At 42.9% G+C, this 18,945-nt stretch overlaps 1 protein-coding gene across 1 annotated transcript in view; it reads right to left on the reverse strand.

The window, feature by feature from the left end:
• zfat (zinc finger and AT hook domain containing) overlaps positions 1 to 14,020 on the reverse strand; it is a 48,460-nt gene extending 34,440 nt beyond the window's left edge. Inside the window, exons 1-10 of the mRNA XM_083643046.1 lie at positions 13,987 to 14,020; positions 12,084 to 12,239; positions 10,877 to 11,029; positions 10,015 to 10,137; positions 9,503 to 9,625; positions 5,114 to 5,257; positions 4,915 to 4,988; positions 3,182 to 3,243; positions 3,039 to 3,107; positions 1,690 to 1,838 (exon numbers count right to left, since the gene is read on the reverse strand). Of these exons, the coding sequence (XP_083499172.1) occupies positions 1,690 to 1,838; positions 3,039 to 3,107; positions 3,182 to 3,243; positions 4,915 to 4,988; positions 5,114 to 5,257; positions 9,503 to 9,625; positions 10,015 to 10,137; positions 10,877 to 11,029; positions 12,084 to 12,239; positions 13,987 to 14,005 (1,072 nt within the window). The 5' untranslated portion in view covers positions 14,006 to 14,020. The remainder of the gene's footprint in view (positions 1 to 1,689; positions 1,839 to 3,038; positions 3,108 to 3,181; positions 3,244 to 4,914; positions 4,989 to 5,113; positions 5,258 to 9,502; positions 9,626 to 10,014; positions 10,138 to 10,876; positions 11,030 to 12,083; positions 12,240 to 13,986) is intronic.
• Between the last annotated feature and the right edge of the window lie 4,925 nt (positions 14,021 to 18,945).

The following is an 18,945-nucleotide window of genomic DNA, read 5'->3' on the forward strand; positions in this document are numbered from 1 at the left end:
GCGATGCATCTTATAATCGATTATTTTTGACACCCCTAACATAGGCTATGTGCTGCCAGAAAAAAGCTTCCAGGACACACAACTATGGTTAATACTTTAGCGCAATACTATAAAATAATGAATTGAGTTCCTGCAGTAACGCGCATGCGCAAGTACTTAGCTGCAAGCTGTGACTAGACTGCCCGGGATGTAGAATTGAATCCAAAGCAAGAGCAACTGCATGAGGTGTGGAGCAAGGTGCTCTGAGCCCTCTATGTTATTGTAACAGACTGTATACGAGACTCTGTGTAGAGATAGAGTATATATGTGCCTGGTGCCCCATATCTTCTCAGTGAACGAATAGCTCACTAAAACCCCTTTTAGACTGGCCAAAAATCCCACTAATATCCACAAACTAGTGGGATTTTGTTCAGTCTAAAAGTCGTCCGTTTAGCCGATAGAGCAACCCTGCAAGTGAGGTGGGTTTTTACGTGGCAGCTCTGCTCCGGCTGGCGATATAAATCTTGGCGGTGGTCCAACCCATGATTTTCTGACCCTGCTTCTCGTCCTCCTGAGTTGTCGCCCCTTTTCCAGCGTGAGTCAGTGAGATTCAGTGAATGCCACAGCCTGAAACTCGACTTTCTTAATGGTTAATTATTTTACATTGACGGAATATGCCAAGAAAGAAAAGCATCTCTCATGCACGAGTGCACCCCACAGCCCAGGCGCAGACAGCATCAAGTCAGCCAGAATGTAAGTAGGTCGTCCACTTTAGCTCTTTCAAAAATAAAACCCTCGTTGTAACGTTAAACATTTTGAGTCATGCTTTACAGCCATTTTATGTAATCTTAACATCACAATGAGTATTTTGATACAATATTTGCTGCTTCGTTTGTTGAAACACCTTTTTCTCCTCCAATGTGCATCAGTCAGGCTGTTTACTTGTTTAAATGACATTAGTTTGAAATTTTTACCTGGAAGTTTCCATTTTGTTTTGGGTGGCCTGACACAGCGCCCTCGCCATGAGAGAAGAAGGGAAAAGGGAGGGGGAAGGGACAGCCCGCAGCGGTGGAGAAACGCGGGTTGAGAGTGCGATATAAAAGTTTAAAATGCGATGCTGCTGCTGCTACCCCCTGCTGCTTTCCTGGGTAACAAAAACATGTGTACTAGTGGGACTTTTGATGTAAAAAGGGTATTAGTAGAGCACGGTGGCCTGAATATGGGAGATCAGCGGTTTGAATCCCGTGCGGGGCGTTGCATTAAAGATCCTGGTGAAATATGGTCTAAATGTGAACGTTCAATCAATGTCTGCAAATAGTGGGTGAACAATGTTTAACTTTTGAACCTGTCTTCATCGTGTTTTTCAACGGTGAACCTAACCGTTTTTTAAACATCTTTTCAACAGAAAAATGCTCACTGGGTTATTAGAAATAAAACAAGAGGTTAATAAATAATAAGAGGTTGACACGGTTTGCTAGTTTTCTTTGCAACTGTTGGTGTTATCAAATTTCCCCACAGGGATCGTATCGAATCTTATTGAGAATAATAGCTTGATTGACTATAAGTATTGACAGGTTTAATTAATCTGGAAGCGAACGATTCCTCTTATTGATTGTGGAGTTTGTGCTGCGGTTACCTTCAGCAGCTCAGGTGTGGTCACAGTAAGGACAGTGGAACAGTTGATGCAGTTCTTACTAAATCTGGCTTTACCTTTGATGGCTGATGCGTAGTCACAGTGTGGACACTGGAACGGTTTCTCCTGGGTGTGCGTCCTGAGGTGGGCGATCAGTGAGTGTCTGAACTTAAAGATCTTATTACAGAACTCACAGGTAAAGATCTTCAACTGGCTCTGAATCTGACTGGGAGACAAAGAATAACAATATTACATTTACCAACTGAGCAATATTATTATTAGTGCTATTGTGGTGATTGTTAAAATAGATGTAATGCTTTCGCTCTGAGCTACACATGGTGACAGCTGGCTCTTTAGCTGGCTCTGAGCTACACAGGGTGACAGGCATTGGCAATCAGCAAACAATCAACATTTATCTCTTCCTAAAATAAGAAACAACACCGCCAAACATCTCTTTTCTATTAATAGTAGTAGTAATTAACTAGTTAAGTGTGTTTTACACAGGAGAATTCGACCACTTTACTTCTTAAAGTTATAATCCAGAAGATTTCCCTTTTGTGAACAACACCACCTATGGCCATGAGCAGTAATTGCAGGTGAGATCCAAACAGTGTCACACTGTGACGTGAAGTTTTTGGGGGTTTTCTTCTTCTTAATACACTCAAGTTGGCCAGTGGGGGCGGTAATGCAATACTTGGATGCCAACCGCCACACAACTCAAAAGAAGAAGAAGTTGGTCAGCGGTGCGTTATTATGGATCCCAAAAGAGATTGCTATGACACGTGGGTGGCTGGGCGTAGAGTGTGTGTGTGGGGGAGATTTGAGCTGTCAAAAGGGAACAAAAGGCTCACTCCTGGCACATGACTGCTGCGTAGTCTTCCCAAATCTCCAGTGAGATCCATAATAACGCGGAAACAACAGCAACTTGTTCCTACTCCGCCTACCCTCTCTGGCGGACCAATCACTGCTGGGTGATGGGAAACGCGTCAAGAACTGTGTGCTGCTTGTGATATGTTTTTGTTTTGTTTTTTGTTTTGTTTGGGGGGTGGAGAAAGTGTCGCCACAGACACAAGTTCATAAATGCTGCAATACAGATAGATGCAAGGGCTTTCATCAATGGGCCATAGGCTCAATAACCATTGTGTTAACTCAGTTGCCAATATATAGTGACTTTACAGACATATATTATTTACATGAAAATCTTCCAGATTATAACATTAACTAAGCTAGAAAACAGATAAATTATAAATATAGCAAACACAATTATGTATATAATATAAACAGTAATATTCTAAGAGTGTGAGTGAGTGAGCGTGTGTGTGTGTGTGTGTGTGTGTGTGTGTGTGTGTGTGTGTGTGTGTGTGTGTGTGTGTATGTGTGTGTGTGTGTGTGTGTGCGTGCGTGTGTTTCTCTCTCTCTTTAGTACCTAGTAGCATCTTGCTGGATGGAATATTCCTGGAAGCCTCTGGCTGTTGGCTTGTTCACAGGGTTAGTACTAGGAGAAGAAACCACACAGATTAGAAGGACACTACAGGATACATTACATTGCATTACTTTGCACTGAATTACCTCGGCTCAGGGTCTGTCTCAGGGTTATCATGGCAGGCAGTGGGTTGGCTGGCGTCTTGTGTCTGCAGGCGCAAACAATATAAAATAAATAAATCCATATGGGATTCACAGTTGTTGTTTTTTCTGCCCCCCCTCCCCCACACACACACACACACACACACCATTTTCTCCCCAATTGATAGTATTCTGTTACATCACCACACGCCATTTTGGTAGGAAAACAACAGGTGATTGTGATCAATTAACAGGTGAAAAATATGAATGGCGGTGGATGGAGAATAATTGTGCCACGGGGTGCCAACGCTAATTTTGTCAATTTAAAACATAACTTTGCATGTCAAGAAAGTCACAGTTTGTCGTCAAACTGAAATGTATGGGTTAATTTAGTATAAAAACGACATAGCTTGTGGAAGCTTGTGGCATGTTGCCGGTCTTCAGCTTTGCCAGGAAAGAGAAAGTGACATCACTTAGGCGACAGTGTATGTAGTCTTTCTGATTTATAACTTCTAGTGCAACAGTTTGACGACAAACTGCGACTTTCTTGACATGCAAAGTTACGTTTTAAATTGACAAATTTAGCGTTGGCACCCCGTGGCACAATTCAAACGGGATCAAAAAAGTAACCTTATTCTCCGTCCACCGCCATTCATATTTTTTGGAGCGCTGGTACAGGGAGAAAGCAGGAAGTGACGTTTCACTTTGGCTCTCTATTGTACTTGACCAATTTCCCCCTTCCGCCCCGGTCGCTGCACCCCCTCTGCCGATCTGGGGAGAGCCGTAGACTAGCACCATGCAGCTTCCTCCGACACATGCACAGTTGCCACCCACTTCTTTTCACCTGACAGTGGGGAGCTTCACCAGCAGGACGTAGCACGTGGGAGGATCACGCTATTCCCACCAGTTCCCTTCCGCCCCAACCGGCCAGAGGAGGCGCTATTGCAGTGCAGCGACCAGGACACATACCCTCAATCCAGCTTTCCACCCGCAAGCACACCCAATCATGCCTGTATGGACGCCCGACCAAGCCAGAGGTAACAGGGGGGGCGCGAACCTACAACCTTTGTGTTGGTAGGCAGGGAATGTACCGTTACACTACGCACACGCCCAAGGGATTCACAGTAGGGATGTTCATTTTGAAAATTTTCCAAAATCGATAATCGGTGAGAATTAACGATCAATTATCGATTATCGATTTTATTAATACTTAGAAAATTTTCAATATTTTAATTTTTTTTTTTTTTTTTTTAACAAAATGAATGCCTATGGCAGAAAATACGAAAGACAACGTGTTCTCCTCAATGAACTCTTTATTTCAATGTGTCTCCTCTCCAACACTGCTGTCCCCGGCGCATGCCGGTGTGAATTTCTCATGTTTAAAACACTTTTGTTGGCACAAAGGCCCGTGCCCAGCCAGAAAACTAGAGACTATATGAAGCTCCACCTCACGTTAGTCGGCTGTGCAATGGAGTGGGGCGAGGAGGAACGAATTCCACCCAAACCTAGTCCAAAAATTTTTTTTTTTTTTTTTTTTTTTTTTTTTTTTAATAATTAAAAAATCGATCCAAATGCCACAGGATCGATTCCAATCCTTAACGATCGATTATCGATTTTCGATAATTGATGAACATCCCTAATTCACAGTTAAGTACTAAGTATCATGAAATTATGAGATTATTGAATAATGACTTCAAGAATGGAAATGTGTTTAGGTTCCTGTGCATTCCTAGGCTTACTTGAGGTTGAGGCTGAGTGGCTGCAGATTCTGTTTCTGCTGGAATAGCCTCTACTGAAACAATCTTAGTAGCACCTGGTAAATTAAAAGACATATATCATATACAGTATATATACATATATCACACATATATGGCAGTTAATTCAGTGGTTAGGCTGCATTCAATACAGTAAATAAAGACAAAGAGCTCCTGTATTGACCTGGAAGTGTTTCATGTTCTGCCAGAACAACACTGATGACCGGCTTCCTGTTTCCTAGGCCTCCTTCTTTAGAAGCGGGCCTCCGGTCTTCACGTAGCATCCGACTTCTCCTATTGGTTCTCTGGGTTCTGCAGCTGTCCGCTTCTGCATGCAGAGAACAAGGAAGGGTCAGACCGCAATTCAGGACTAGTCTGATGGGGGAGATTAACGTTGGGTATTTATTAGGGGTGTTGGAAAAAATCGATTCACCTAAGTATCGTGATTTTTAATGTCACGATTTTTTGAATCGATCTTTTATTCCAGAATCGATCATCGCAAAAAAAAAAAAAAAAGAATTGGGTGCCCGCAGTCAGGCCACTCACTGAACAGCAGGCCAGGCGCCGCCTACTGGTTTACTAGTGGTTTTATTACTTTATTAGTTAGTCTGTAACTCTGTAAGTAATAATTACACTTCAGGGTTAAAGTGGGTGCATCTCATTGTAAAATTGGACTTCAAACGGCCCAAATCTGGCTTCAAACGGCCCAAATTGGGCTTCAAATGGCCCAAATTTCACGCGCGTCGGCCCATATCGGCCTGGCCTGCTTGGTATCTAATGCCCGGCCTGTATTATGATCCCAATCCGCCCCTGTTTTTAACTATATCGCCCAGCCCTACTCATGATATAATATACAGTCTCTAGTGTATGATTCAACTTTTCCCATGTTCTAATCTAGTGTAAAAAAGCAAACAAACTGAAAAAAGAAAAGAAACAAAAATCGCAATATATCGTAATATCGAATCGCAATAATCGTAGAATCGCAATACTTAAGAATCCCAATATAAATCGAATCGGCACCCAAGAATCGTGATAGTATCGAATCGGGAGATAAGTGAATCGCCACAGCCCTAGTATTTATGCCAGTTGTTAAGCACCTGTATATGTATTTCAACAAACAAACAAACAACAACAACAAAAACAACAACATTCAGTATGGTAGATCTGGAGATTTCTTGATTGAGATGTCTTGATAAAAAAAAATCTGATTTCCTTTCTCCAGCTTGTTTTTTATTTATATTTTATTGTGTCAATACATAGCATAAATACATTTCCTTTTTTTTTTAAGAACGTGACACTCTCCAACATTCAAGTCCCAAGTACATGACATTTCTGCATAGAAAAACTGTAGGATATACAAAACATCACAGACAATCCTTTGCTTTCACACCTCGGGCTCTATTTTCCCCCTGGCCTTAAACGCTAATTTAAGGCCTGGCGCAGCGCTATTAGTGGGCGTGGTCAGGCGCATTCCCTAATTTGTCCTCGGCGCTAAAGCCGGCGTTAACCATTTAACCACGCCTTTTTAAGCGTATAATTATTCACAACTGTGGCCATTGGTGACCTCCTGTAACCCAATCACAATGTTCCATTCCAAGCTCTGATCCAGGAGAAAGCGAATCCAGTCCGGTTGCAGACAAAATTATCATGAAACAGGCTTCTTCTTATGGCCATTAAGTATTTAAACCACCAGGCCACCAGTAATTAAACCAATCACTTTTACTGGATCTGATTATTTAATTTAATTTATTTTATTGGATTTTATTATTGTCTTTGATTCTAACAATTTATTTTATTTTATTATTGGGATTATTGAGTGTATTTTATTTTCCCTATATATGTTCTCTCCAGGGACAAATTGTTCATTCTCAATTAAATCTTCAGTCGATCAATCACCCCGCCGGGAGGACCAAGGCCTGGCAGAGAATAGCTGCCAGCGTCAGCTCGGCAAGAACAGGCGATCAATGCCATAAAAAACAACACTGTCAGATGCCGAGCTAAGGACAAGCTGGCAGCCGCTCGCCGGGCCCAGAGCCAGACTGGTGGGGGCCCCTCCCAAAACTACCCTGATTTGGAGCTGAGCCCCAGCGAGGAGATGACTGCGGCCAGCATCCCCCCGCTTGTTCAGCACCTCGGACAGCTCCGCTGCCACAGACTGGGGGAAACATTTGGAAATAATCCAAACTACTATACTTTGCACACAGAAAAAATAAATACAACAGACAATTCTGTAATGAATAGCTGGAAGAGTGGGGATTGATGAACATACATAGCCTACAAAAGTTTTTCCCGTTTCTCTCTCTTTCTCTTTCTCTCTCTCCCTCTCTCCCTTAAAACGATAGACATGCCTATAATGTCAATTCTCTGAATTAAATAATAATACCCCCCCCCCCCCGGGGGGTAATAATAATAAATATTAATTAGGAATATTAGTAATAGTTTTTGTTAATTTGAAGAAGAAAAGAATAATAATAATATTGCTAATAAAATGTTCCGAAACGATTTTTTTTTTTTTATACATCAAATATGTGTAGTTAGACAGCTATCTCATTTGAAAAAGATCAAAGACAGTAGCAACTCTGCTGCTATAGGGATGGAGATTATTATGATAGCCTAAACAAAATAAATCAACTGTGCATTACAGCTTCACCCAAAGCCTGAGAAGGGTTGCCACTGCATGCTCTAATCTCCCAATCTATTCTATTCTATTGTATTCTAAACTATTTTATTGTATATTCTATTCTCCATTCACTAGCCTGTCCCCGGCGCACTGAATAAGGCCTGGTTTTGAAAAGCGCTAACCGCAAAATTAACGCCAGTTGGGAAGATAGCTTTAGGCTAGTATTTAAGGCCGAAACGCCCATTCTGGCCTATTCTGGCACTGCGCCACGCCTCTTCAGCGTAAAGCGCATTTCGAGGCGTAAAAACATGATGCTATCTTCCCGAGTCAGGCGCAAAGCGAGTTTAAAGCCAGTTTAGCGCATAAGGCCAGGGGGAAGATCCCCTCATGTTTAGTAGCCATTTTACAGTGCTCTGCCATGTTGTGTCTCTCCCAGTCATTTTACAGCGCTCTGCCAAGTTGTGTCACTCTCAGTCATTTTACAGCGCTCTGCCAAGTTGTGTCACTCTCAGTCATTTTACAGCGCTCTGCCACGTTGTGTCTCTCCCAGTCATTTTACAGTGCTCTGCCACGTTGTGTCTCTCCGAGTCATTTTACAGTGCTCTGCCACGTTGTGTTTCTCCCAGTCATTTTACAGTGCTCTGCCATGTTGTGTCTCTCCCAGTCATTTTACAGTGCTCTGCCATGTTGTGTCTCTCCCAGTCATTTTACAGCGCTCTGCCATGTTGTGTCTCTCCCAGTCATTTTACAGTGCTCTTTCATGTTGTCTCTCCCAGTCATTTTACAGCGCTCTGCCACGTTGTCTCTCCCAGTCATTTTACAGTGCTCTGCCACGTTGTGTCTCTCCCAGTCATTTTACAGCACTTTGCCATGTTGTGTCTCTCCCAGTCATTTTACAGCGCTCTGCCACGTTGTGTCTCTCCCAGTCATTTTACAGTGCTCTGCCACGTTGTGTCTCTCCCAGTCATTCTACAGCGCTCTGCCACATTGTGTTTCTCCCAGTCATTTTACAGTGCTCTGCCATGTTGTGTCTCTCCCAGTCATTTTACAGCGCTCTGCCACGTTGTCTCTCCCAGTCATTTTACAGTGCTCTGCCATGTTGTGTCTCTCCCAGTCATTTTACAGTGCTCTGCCATGTTGTGTCTCTCCCAGTCATTTTACAGCGCTCTGCCATGTTGTGTCTCTGCCAGTCATTTTACAGTGCTCTGCCACGTTGTGTCTCTCCCAGTCATTTTACAGCGCTCTGCCACATTGTGTCTCTCCCAGTCATTTTACAGCACTCTGCCATGTTGTGTCTCTCCCAGTCATTTTACAGCGCTCTGCCACGTTGTGTTTCTCCCAGTCATTTTACAGCGCTCTGCCATGTTGTGTCTCTCCCAGTCATTTTACAGCGCTCTGCCATGTTGTGTCTCTCCCAGTCATTTTACAGCGCTCTGCCACGTTGTGTCTCTCCCAGTCATTTTACAGCGCTCTGCCACATTGTGTCTCTCCCAGTCATTTTACAGCGCTCTGCCACGTTGTGTCTCTCCCAGTCATTTTACAGCGCTCTGCCACGTTGTGTCTGTCCCAGTCATTTTACAGCGCTCTGCCACGTTGTGTCTCTCCCAGTCATTTTACAGCACTCTGCCACGTTGTGTCTCTCCCAGTCATTTTACAGCACTCTGCCATGTTGTGTTTCTCCCAGTCATTTTACAGCGCTCTGCCACATTGTGTCTCTCCCAGTCATTTTACAGCACTCTGCCACGTTGTGTCTCTCCCAGTCATTTTACAGCGCTCTGCCACGTTGTCTCTCCTAGTCATTTTACAGCGCTCTGCCACGTTGTGTCTCTCCCAGTCATTTTACAGCACTCTGCCATGTTGTGTCTCTCCCAGTCATTTTACAGTGCTCTGCCACGTTGTGTTTCTCCCAGTTAGAATTTGTTTGAGGAAAGCCCTATTCATTCCTCCGCTTACCTTTTGCTCTCATCAGTCCTGGTCTAACTGGGTTTTGGTGAGTCTGGCTTGGATCCGCTCCACCCCCCAGGTCCAAGGTGCCAGAACCACCAGCTCCTGCTCCACCAGAGATGTTCTCTGAACCTAAAGGAGACAACAAAAACATACACTTAGATGTAACACAGTACATACGGACATGTGGCCTCACGACTACCTCCTGTGTAGTGCAAGCCATTTGATAGGCAACAGACTATGCATGCATAATCTACAAATACCATCTTTGTCCTATTAAACTCATACAATGCCTCCTGGAGATTGCATTCCTCTGCACTTTTCACCAAAAACTACAGTGAACAAGAGAGAAGCATTTAATAGTTTAACAAGTGGGATGTTTCCCTACGCGCTGCCTCTGATTGCACCTGCTTGCTGTTCTTTCAATGCCTTCTTCACCAGCTCTTTGTCAAATGCTTTTCTATGTTCTTTTATTGCTTGTACTCATTTCAAGTCACTGCTGAGGTCTTTCCGCCTCTCACCATTCTCCACTTCTTCCTCCTCCTCGACTTTCAGGCAGATGTGTTTGAGGATCTGTCGTCTGTTGCTGAACGAGCGATGACACTTCGTACACTCCAACCCTAACGTCCCGTCATGGGTCTCACCTGGCAGCAGAGAACAAAGAGCGGTTAGAAGGCCAAGTGCAGGAATACTAAATACTAAAGAGAAATACTCTTTAGTAGTACTCTACTCAAAAAACTCAATAGACCAGTGGCATCATCCGATATGTCAGATTCTCATTGATTATTTATTTTATTTATTTATTTTCAGATTTTTCCCCATTTTCTCCCCAATTTTATTTGGACAATTTTCCCCCTGCTGCCCCGGTCGCTACCCCCTAGACTAGCACCATGCTTCCTCTGACACATGCACAATTGCCAGCCGCTTCTTTTCACCAGACAGCAGGGAGCTTCACCGGCAGGACATAACACATGGGAGGATCACGCTATTCCCACCAGTTCCCTCCCACCCAGAACAGACGCCCACCTGCAGACACAACGAATCGTGCCCTGTATGGACGCCCGGCCAAGCTGGAGGTAACACGGGGGTGCGAACCTGCGACCCTCGTGTTGGTAGGCAGGGAATCTACTGCTACACTACCCGGACGCCCTCTCATTGATCATCATTTATATTTACAGTTGAGAAATCAAGTGTGAAAGTTGCCATTGATGTTGCCAACTGTAGTAGAGAAAGTTTGAGATTATACTATACCACAATTTCTGTAAGGTTAATTTTAACCATGAGTCTGGTCCCATGCAGAGAAAGTGTTTCCTTTCTCTTCCAGTAAAAACAAATGAGGAGACACATAACAAACACCCACAATACCTCCTTCCATTGAACTACCTTGTCTGTCTCTCTCCTCCCTCCTCCTCTCCGCCTCTCTCTTATCTTTCTCCTCTGGAGAATGGGCGGAGCCAGTCTTCCCCTCCGTCCAATCAGAGCATCTCTTCTTGGTGGAGCCTTTGGGTCTTCCTCGTTTTCGCTTCACTGGGCTCTCTGTGGACCAACAGGACAGCAGCACAGGTTGACAGATAGGATGTGCCAACAGGAGTGCCAAATCTCTTCTACATGATCCATGTCTGTTTTATGTATTGCTTGTTTTATATTTATGTTATGCAGCAGTTTGTACAGCACTCTGTTTGGATGAGTGCTCTATAAATAAATCCATTGTAAACTCTAGAGACTGTTATTGTTGTTGTTGAGATCAGCAGTTTCAGAAATACTCAAACCAGTCTGTCTGGCAGCGACAACCACGCCATGGTCAAAGTCACTGAGATCACACCCACCCCCCATTCTGATGTTTGATGTAAACATTAACTGAAGCTGCTGACCTGTATCTGCATGATTGTATGCATTGCACTGCTGCCACATGATTGGCAGAATGGATAATTGCATGAGTAAGCTGGTGTACAGGTGTTCCTAATAAAGTGCTTGTGAACTCATCATAGACTGCAGATCGGTCAGGAACCTTGTCGTCACTTTGTCATGATTGAGAATGTGTTGAAAGCCTGTGTTGTATGTTGTGATTGCCTAGTTATGTTCTAGATAACCCTGATTGGTTGCTTTAGATTTTTAAATGAGGAAGAAGGAGGTGAAGCCATTTTAAGGATTTTAACAAGATAATTTAACTTTTTTGTGGGAAAAACCATCAGACATCAATTATTATTCAAAGTAGAATATTCTATAGACATCTTGAAGCATGACTTTAGGGGGTCTTTAACTTTATTAATTTGTGATAAAAAAAAAAGATTTTGTTTCATTATTATGAAGATTATTCCAAAAAGATTTTTTTATTGGCAAAATAAAAGAATAGTTGGGAAAAACAATATAATTGGGAAAATTAACCCTGGAGTCTTATTGTGTGATTATCGTATGGCTTTTTAATACATTTGACGAGTTATTATTGGCTGTAAATTGAGCCCAATCCCTAGTCCTGGTATTGTGTATTGTACATATATTATTTATTGTTTTATATATATTTTAGTAGTGGTAGCTCTGATAATGACAGTAGTGGCAGCAGTTGTAGTACAGTATTATTCAGTGGTCTGACCTGTCAGCGACTCCCCAGATCCTGCTGGAAGGGGCTGCAGCACAATGATGATGTCATCTTCTATCTGCTGGGGGTGGAGCTGGGAGCAATGGGCCAGCAGCTGAGAGCGACTGGGCGAGAAGAGGTTACACAGCCGACACATAAACATAGAAGCAGCTGGAGAGATGGAGAGAAAGAGAGGAGGAAGTTACATAGGAAGAGAGATGGAGACAAATAAAGAAAAATGTAAAACAGATAAAGAGAGAAATGGCTGGATCTCTCGATAACACACTCTAATGTGGATATATTTTTGTAAATTCTATATAATTTAAAGCTTAAGATGTAGACGATGATCCCTCAAAAATAGGCAGAGGCTTTGAAAAAACAGTCAAGTCCTGGTAAAATCAAAACTTAAATTTAAGTGTCTGTGTATGTTAATTGTTTTAGCTTTTTTAGTTATATTTTTCATAGATACATGCTGCTATATAGCCTGTGTATTTTTCTACATAGTAGGTCCCTCACTTTATGCAACTTACTACTAGACATACTGAACAATAAGTCATGTTTTTATTTGGTCACAAAATCCTTTATTTAGCAACAGCTTCAACTTTGTTAACCATCAACATCAGCAAACTGTTCTTCCTTTGAGATATTCTGACAAGAACCTCTACAGTATTACAGTGAGGAACACATGAATGACTCATACTGACTAACTGACCCTGAGCCCTAAACATCCTCTACTTTTAATTGTATGATATTGGTGTCATGTGAAAACCGCATACTGCTCAATGTTGGTCCTTTTTTGGGGGGGGGGGGGGACTGAAAGAATAGATGGTCTTCCTCAATATGCAGAGTAAATTCCATTATCCTAACTAAGCCAAATCCATTCAGTGTTCATAGCCACACAGGCATCAATCAGACGCCCCCCCCCCCCCCCCCCCGCCAATCCCTGAAAAATCTTTGATAAATTAGGTTTTCCTCTGAGAGGACCAGTATGATATCTTCCCAAGCTGACCTACCCACATAACCTGATAGGCTGTTGAACTGACAATTTGCTGATGTATGGTGTTCAGACTCAGAGGGCTTGTGTGTGTTTGTGTGTGTGTGTGTGTGTGTGTGTGTGTGTGTGTGTGTGTGTGTGTGTGTGTGTGTGTGTGTGTGTGTGTGTGTGTGTGTGTGTGTGTGTGAGTGAGTGAGTGAGTGTGAGAGAGAGAGAGATGGGAGGCAGTGGAGTATAAACATGTAAGATGAATACTGCTACAGTAAAATAAGACTTTTGGGGGTGGTGGGGCAGGGGGGGTAAAGATCCACAAGACTATGAATTCACTTAGCCAAACCTAACTTGCTGCCTGTCTCCCATTTTTCTCATGACATTTTGAATGTAGGCTAGTCAAAAAGATACTGAGGCAGAAATTTGAAAATTAAAAAAGCAACAATCACCCTCAGCTATTGAAGTTTTTAGAACATGGTTTTGTGTTGCTTCTCTTTTCTTTATGAAATGTTCCATAATCAAAATAATGATTTTGCAATGCATCTTATGGAAAAACAAACGACAAATTGAAAGAGAAGCAAATGTACGGTTGCTCATCTGGGTTCATTTGAACCAACCCCGTGAACCACACACTGGCGTGATGGTTTCATTGCAAGAGCTTGAGGCGAACTCTCTGAAACGGTCTACTAGTATACCCTACTCGCTACAGTCAGAAAAGAGCCCACAAACAGCAAACGTTAACGTATCCAGTTTGGGGAAACCAAACTCTACAGATATAGTTTACCGCCCTAAAAGTAGTCGGTAAATATCCATAACGTGAGTTCGACAGTATGTCAACCAAAGGTTTAGACAGGATTGTTTATTTTGATTGGACCCAAGCTAACATGAAGACAGCGCAAACATATTCGAGTTGAGGTTAGCTCCAATTCCTACCTGCTTTATGCCCGTCCATTCGTTCTAACCTGAAAACAGCACAAGGACGCTAATTTCGTGGTCTTTGTGAACGAAAATATAGCTAAATATAAACATTGAATAAAGATTTACAACCTAAATTTCACTTTGTGTGAGGTGAAATTTCTGTCGAATCTGCGACAGAAGTCCTTCCATCCAGCGGAAGTGTGGCAGGCATAGAGTGGCAGGTCGTGGTGGCAGTCTCACGCACAGCAGCGCCCTCTGTGGGAGGAGGACTTTACTGCGGGTGAATGTGATTTTACACTTTGAAGCATTTTCTATTGAAGAAACAGTTTAACCACTGATTTATCTCATGAGCATTTGTACTTTGTTGTCCACTGTGTAAATCGATAACAATATTTACCCAGTGTTTAGGCCGCACACCAGGCTTGCTGGACCGCTACAGGGAATGGATATAGGTATCTGCAATTCATGTGCAATACAAAGCTATAGGCTATACTGCTACTTCTCATACACCCCTGTACATATTTTGTTAAATTGCAAATTTTTTGGTTACCACACTTGGTTGTATACTGTTTATATCTTCATATCTGTTGATATCTTTGAATCTTTTTATATATATATTGTGTTTATATCTTATAACTTATCGTGTCCCATGTTAATTGTGCACCAACCACACAGTCAACTTCCTTCTATGTGCAAACATATCGTGGCCAAATAAAGAATTCTATTCTATTCTATTCTATTCTATTCTATTCTATTCTATTCTATTCTATTCTATTCTATTCTAATGCACAGTGGTCCTATAGTCTAATTTAATAATCCATGGTCTGTCTGAGTCATCCAAGTACCCCTCACTGCAGTGTGGAGAAGCTCAACATAATTTCATTTCAATTTCATTGTGAGGAGGAATTTCATTACCAAATCTGCATGTTTGGGAATTAATCATACTCTGACAAAACATACTCTGACTGCTGCCTTGAAAGTGGGACACATTATGTGTGACCATGTAAGTTATAAGTATCTAAAGACTTTTTCTAACAAACAAACAAACAAAGAACAAAAACGTTTTTTATAATACTGATGATAATTAATCCCAGAAACAGTCTCTCTAACTATTAGGCCAGTGGTTCAAAGTAGGGTCCGGGGACCTCCAGGAGTCCTTGAGGGGGTTCCAGGGGGTCCCTAGCAAAAGGGGGAATAATTTATCTTCACTCTAATTCCATCCATAAGTAGCACAATGACAGAATGTATGATTATTTTGGTCATGGGCTCTTCCTACACATTCTAATAAAACATCTAAAGCCCCAGACACACTGGGAGAACTAGAAAGGACTAGCGGCAACTACAGCCTGACTGATATGTCACCTCACGTCTCCTGTGTCCGGACCAAAAAGTTCCATTTGAACTCACTGTAAACATGACAGCCAACGGGTAACTAGCACGTAGGTTCTGCACCTGCGTAAGACCTGATTCATGAAACAAAGCAGCGTTTGCTGACATGACCTCTCACCTCAAGATATATGAGAATGGGTTCTATGGAGCCCCACAAAATGACCTGCACCGCCAGAAACAGACTCCACGAGAGCGGCACGAGCGCCCCAACGCCCTCCAGCGGGATCCGCGCCCACAGCCCATCAGCACCATGAGCGCAGGCCCACACCGAGCACATGCGACAGGCAGTGGTGTAATGTAACTAAGTATAAATACTTAAGTACTGTACTTAAGTATTTTTTCTGAGTATCTGTACTTTACTTGAGTATTTATATTTCTGTCAACTTTCACTTTTACTCCACTACATTTCCCAAATAAAATGGATACTTTTACTCCACTACATTTCCCCCAAGCATCTTAGTTACAAAGTAAAACCAGAAGAAATTGCGTAGCCTGCAAGCAATCAGGTTTGGCAAATCAGTGCTCCTAGTTTGCAAGTTACGTTAATCACGATCCACACGCCATTCCATTTGGTGGCTGTAATGCAGCATAACGTTGTTTGCCAGCGGCTATAAAAGTCAAGAAGAAGAAATGGTGGTCTCGACCTAGTTTCAAGATGAAGACCAGACACGCTGCCTCGCACCACGCGCAATCCTAGTGACCTCACCTCCCTCATGTAATCCTAGTGTGACGAGCACAAGTGTAATCCCAGCGTGACGTCCGCGTGACGCACTTGCCTATATGACGCAGATAATGTCGTCAGTGCCGAGGCTATGACGTAGCAGTATTTATAGCCATGCTCTGTGGGTCATCGTCCTCTTTCCCTGATCTTCTGGTCGTTGTACCCGAGCTGATCGCATCCCATTCTCTGAAAGCTGCGTTTCGACCCACCCACCTCCCCAGGCCACCACCAATGTCTTGACTCCTGAAGAATCCCCTACGGGGGATTCTCTATTCTAGTCCGAGCAGATGCCCTCTCTCGCCGCAAGAAGAGAGGCATCTCAGCGTGGAGTCATTACGCCAAAGAACTAGCCGTCGCCATGCTGCCATGCCATCAGAATTAGTTGCCATACCGTCCCATGCCATAGATCTTATCGCTCTGCCATACTTGAATAAAGCTTGCTTGTTAAAACTCTACCCTCTGGTCTCTCATGATTGAAATAGATTCCACTCAAGCCCAGGCATGTCTTTTACTAGATTTTTTTTGCAGCATTTACTTGTACTTTTTACTTTCAATTAAGTTCATTTAATATCAGAAAATTACTTCTATTACTATTCTGGGAAGATATCTTTACTTTTACTTAAGTATGGTTTTCGAGTACTTTATACACCACTGGCGACAGGCGGGAAAGTCCGGAGACACCGAGGCGAATGCCACGCTGCCCGGCTCCACCGGGCAGTGTGCCCGCCTTCCAATAAGTATTAATCAGAATCAGCTTTATTGGCCAAGTGCATACACATACAAGGAATTTGACTTTGGTTTGCATTGCTCTCAAAGTAGGCCTCCTCACACACAGAAATGCACAAGCTAAAACAAACAAGGGCACTGTAACAATTATGTTCAATTTTATAACAAACCAAATTTCATGGAAATCGGTTCAGAATAAAGCGAGTTACAGTCTATTTTATACAGAACTATGCATCTCTCACATGGCAGATGTGGAGCAGCACATGAGAATACCAGAAGCCTCTAGGTGGCGGCGTACCCTTACAGGCCATGTGAATGCTAAAGGAAGCACAAGGTGATCAGTATCACGACCATCAGGCGCTTGCAAACAGATGGTTAAGTATTCAACATGAGAGACAGATAACTTTACCAAGCTCACTATTGCTGTTGATGCAGCCGCTTTCAACTGAGCACCAGGCTCTATTGAGACTGATAGATATGAACAATCAGTGCTCATCTTACACTTGCTCTCTCTCTCTCTCTCTCTCTCTCTCTCTCACACACACACACACACACACACACACACACACACACACACACACACACACACACACACACACACACACACACACAAACACAAACACAAACACTTAATGATTACTTTACTTCATATTTTTATGTCCTGAGCACAATTTAGAAGGAAAAGAAAATTAATTTGATAAAAGGCTGTAATCAGTTATATGTCAAAACACAGTTAAGCACAAATTATTAGGTATGCAAATACATAGGATGAAAAGACTTAATGGATATGAATAAATATACATTTGTAGACTCTTTGATGTTAAACCTGTCCAACATGACACATCATCAACAGGACTCGGAAGACCAAATTACCCTTGGTGGGAATATTTCACAGGACATGTAGGACATAACAGAAATTGTTTGGCAGAGTTGGTAATGTAATAATAATCCTGTTTTTATAATGTGTCATTAGATGCTAATAAAATGAGATGCTAATAAAAATATTGACTGCTCTCACTGGCAGTGGAGTTGTGTTTCCCTGGATGAAAGGATATATTATTATAATTATATTATTATATTATTATTAATAATAATAATACTACTACTACTACTACTAATAATAATAGTAATAATAATACATGGTATTTATATAGCACTTTTCTAGAACTCAAAGTCACTTAACACACTGGGTGGTGGTGTTAGTGAGACAACAAAGAGACAAACAGTGGACAAACATAAAACTTTTTTTTTTTTTCTATTTTTTTATCCGATTTTTATCCCCCATTAGTGCTAATTTGAATTTATTTATCCTGGTTGCTGCTCCATCCTCTGCCGATCTGGGGAGAGCCGAAAACTGGCTCCATGCTTCCTCCGAGACATGGGCAGTTAGCCAGCCGCTTCTTTTCACCTGACAGGGGAAGCTTCACCGGTAGGACATAGCACGTGGGAGGATCACGCTATTCCAACGAGTTCCCCTCCCTCCGAACAGGCGCCCTTAACGACCAGAGGAGGCACCATATCAGCAACCAGGATATTGCATGTTTTTGGTGAAGGGGGTTCCTATATGAAGGAAACCCCCGGGAGGCACGGGGAGAACATGCAAACTCCACACAGAAAGGCCCTTTTGACGACCGCACCCGGGCGGTGGGCACTCGAGGACATGCGGACGGGCACGCATTCCTTCAGCGTTCACAGCGTCCCAGGTGGGAATCGAACCCAGGACCTTCGAGCTGTGAGGCGACAGCGCTTACCACTGCACCACCGTATCCCCCCGAAGAGATGGGTCTTGAGGTGGGATTGAAAGACTGTGAGGGACTCAGTCTCTGATGTCTTGGGGGAGAGAGTTGCAGGGCCTGGGAGCCCTGGAGAAGGCTGTCTCTGAATTTGCAGAGGTTGAACTTGGGGATGGAGAGAAGGCCGGCTGAGGTGGATCTGAACAACTGGAACAGTTGGTAGGGGGAGAGGAGGACAGGAGGTCGGTGAGATATGGGGGGGCAGTTGGTGAATGGGTTTTTAAGTGATGATGAGGAGTTTGTTGATCCGGTAGTAGATGGGAAGCCAGTGAAATTCTTTTAGGACTGGGGTGATGTGGTAGATTTGGTGTGGGTGAGAAGTCGGGCGACTGCATTCTGGACCAG

The sequence above is a fragment of the Poromitra crassiceps genome (assembly GCF_964638095.1).
Source record: "Poromitra crassiceps genome assembly, chromosome: 1".
Taxonomy (NCBI): domain Eukaryota; kingdom Metazoa; phylum Chordata; class Actinopteri; order Beryciformes; family Melamphaidae; genus Poromitra; species Poromitra crassiceps.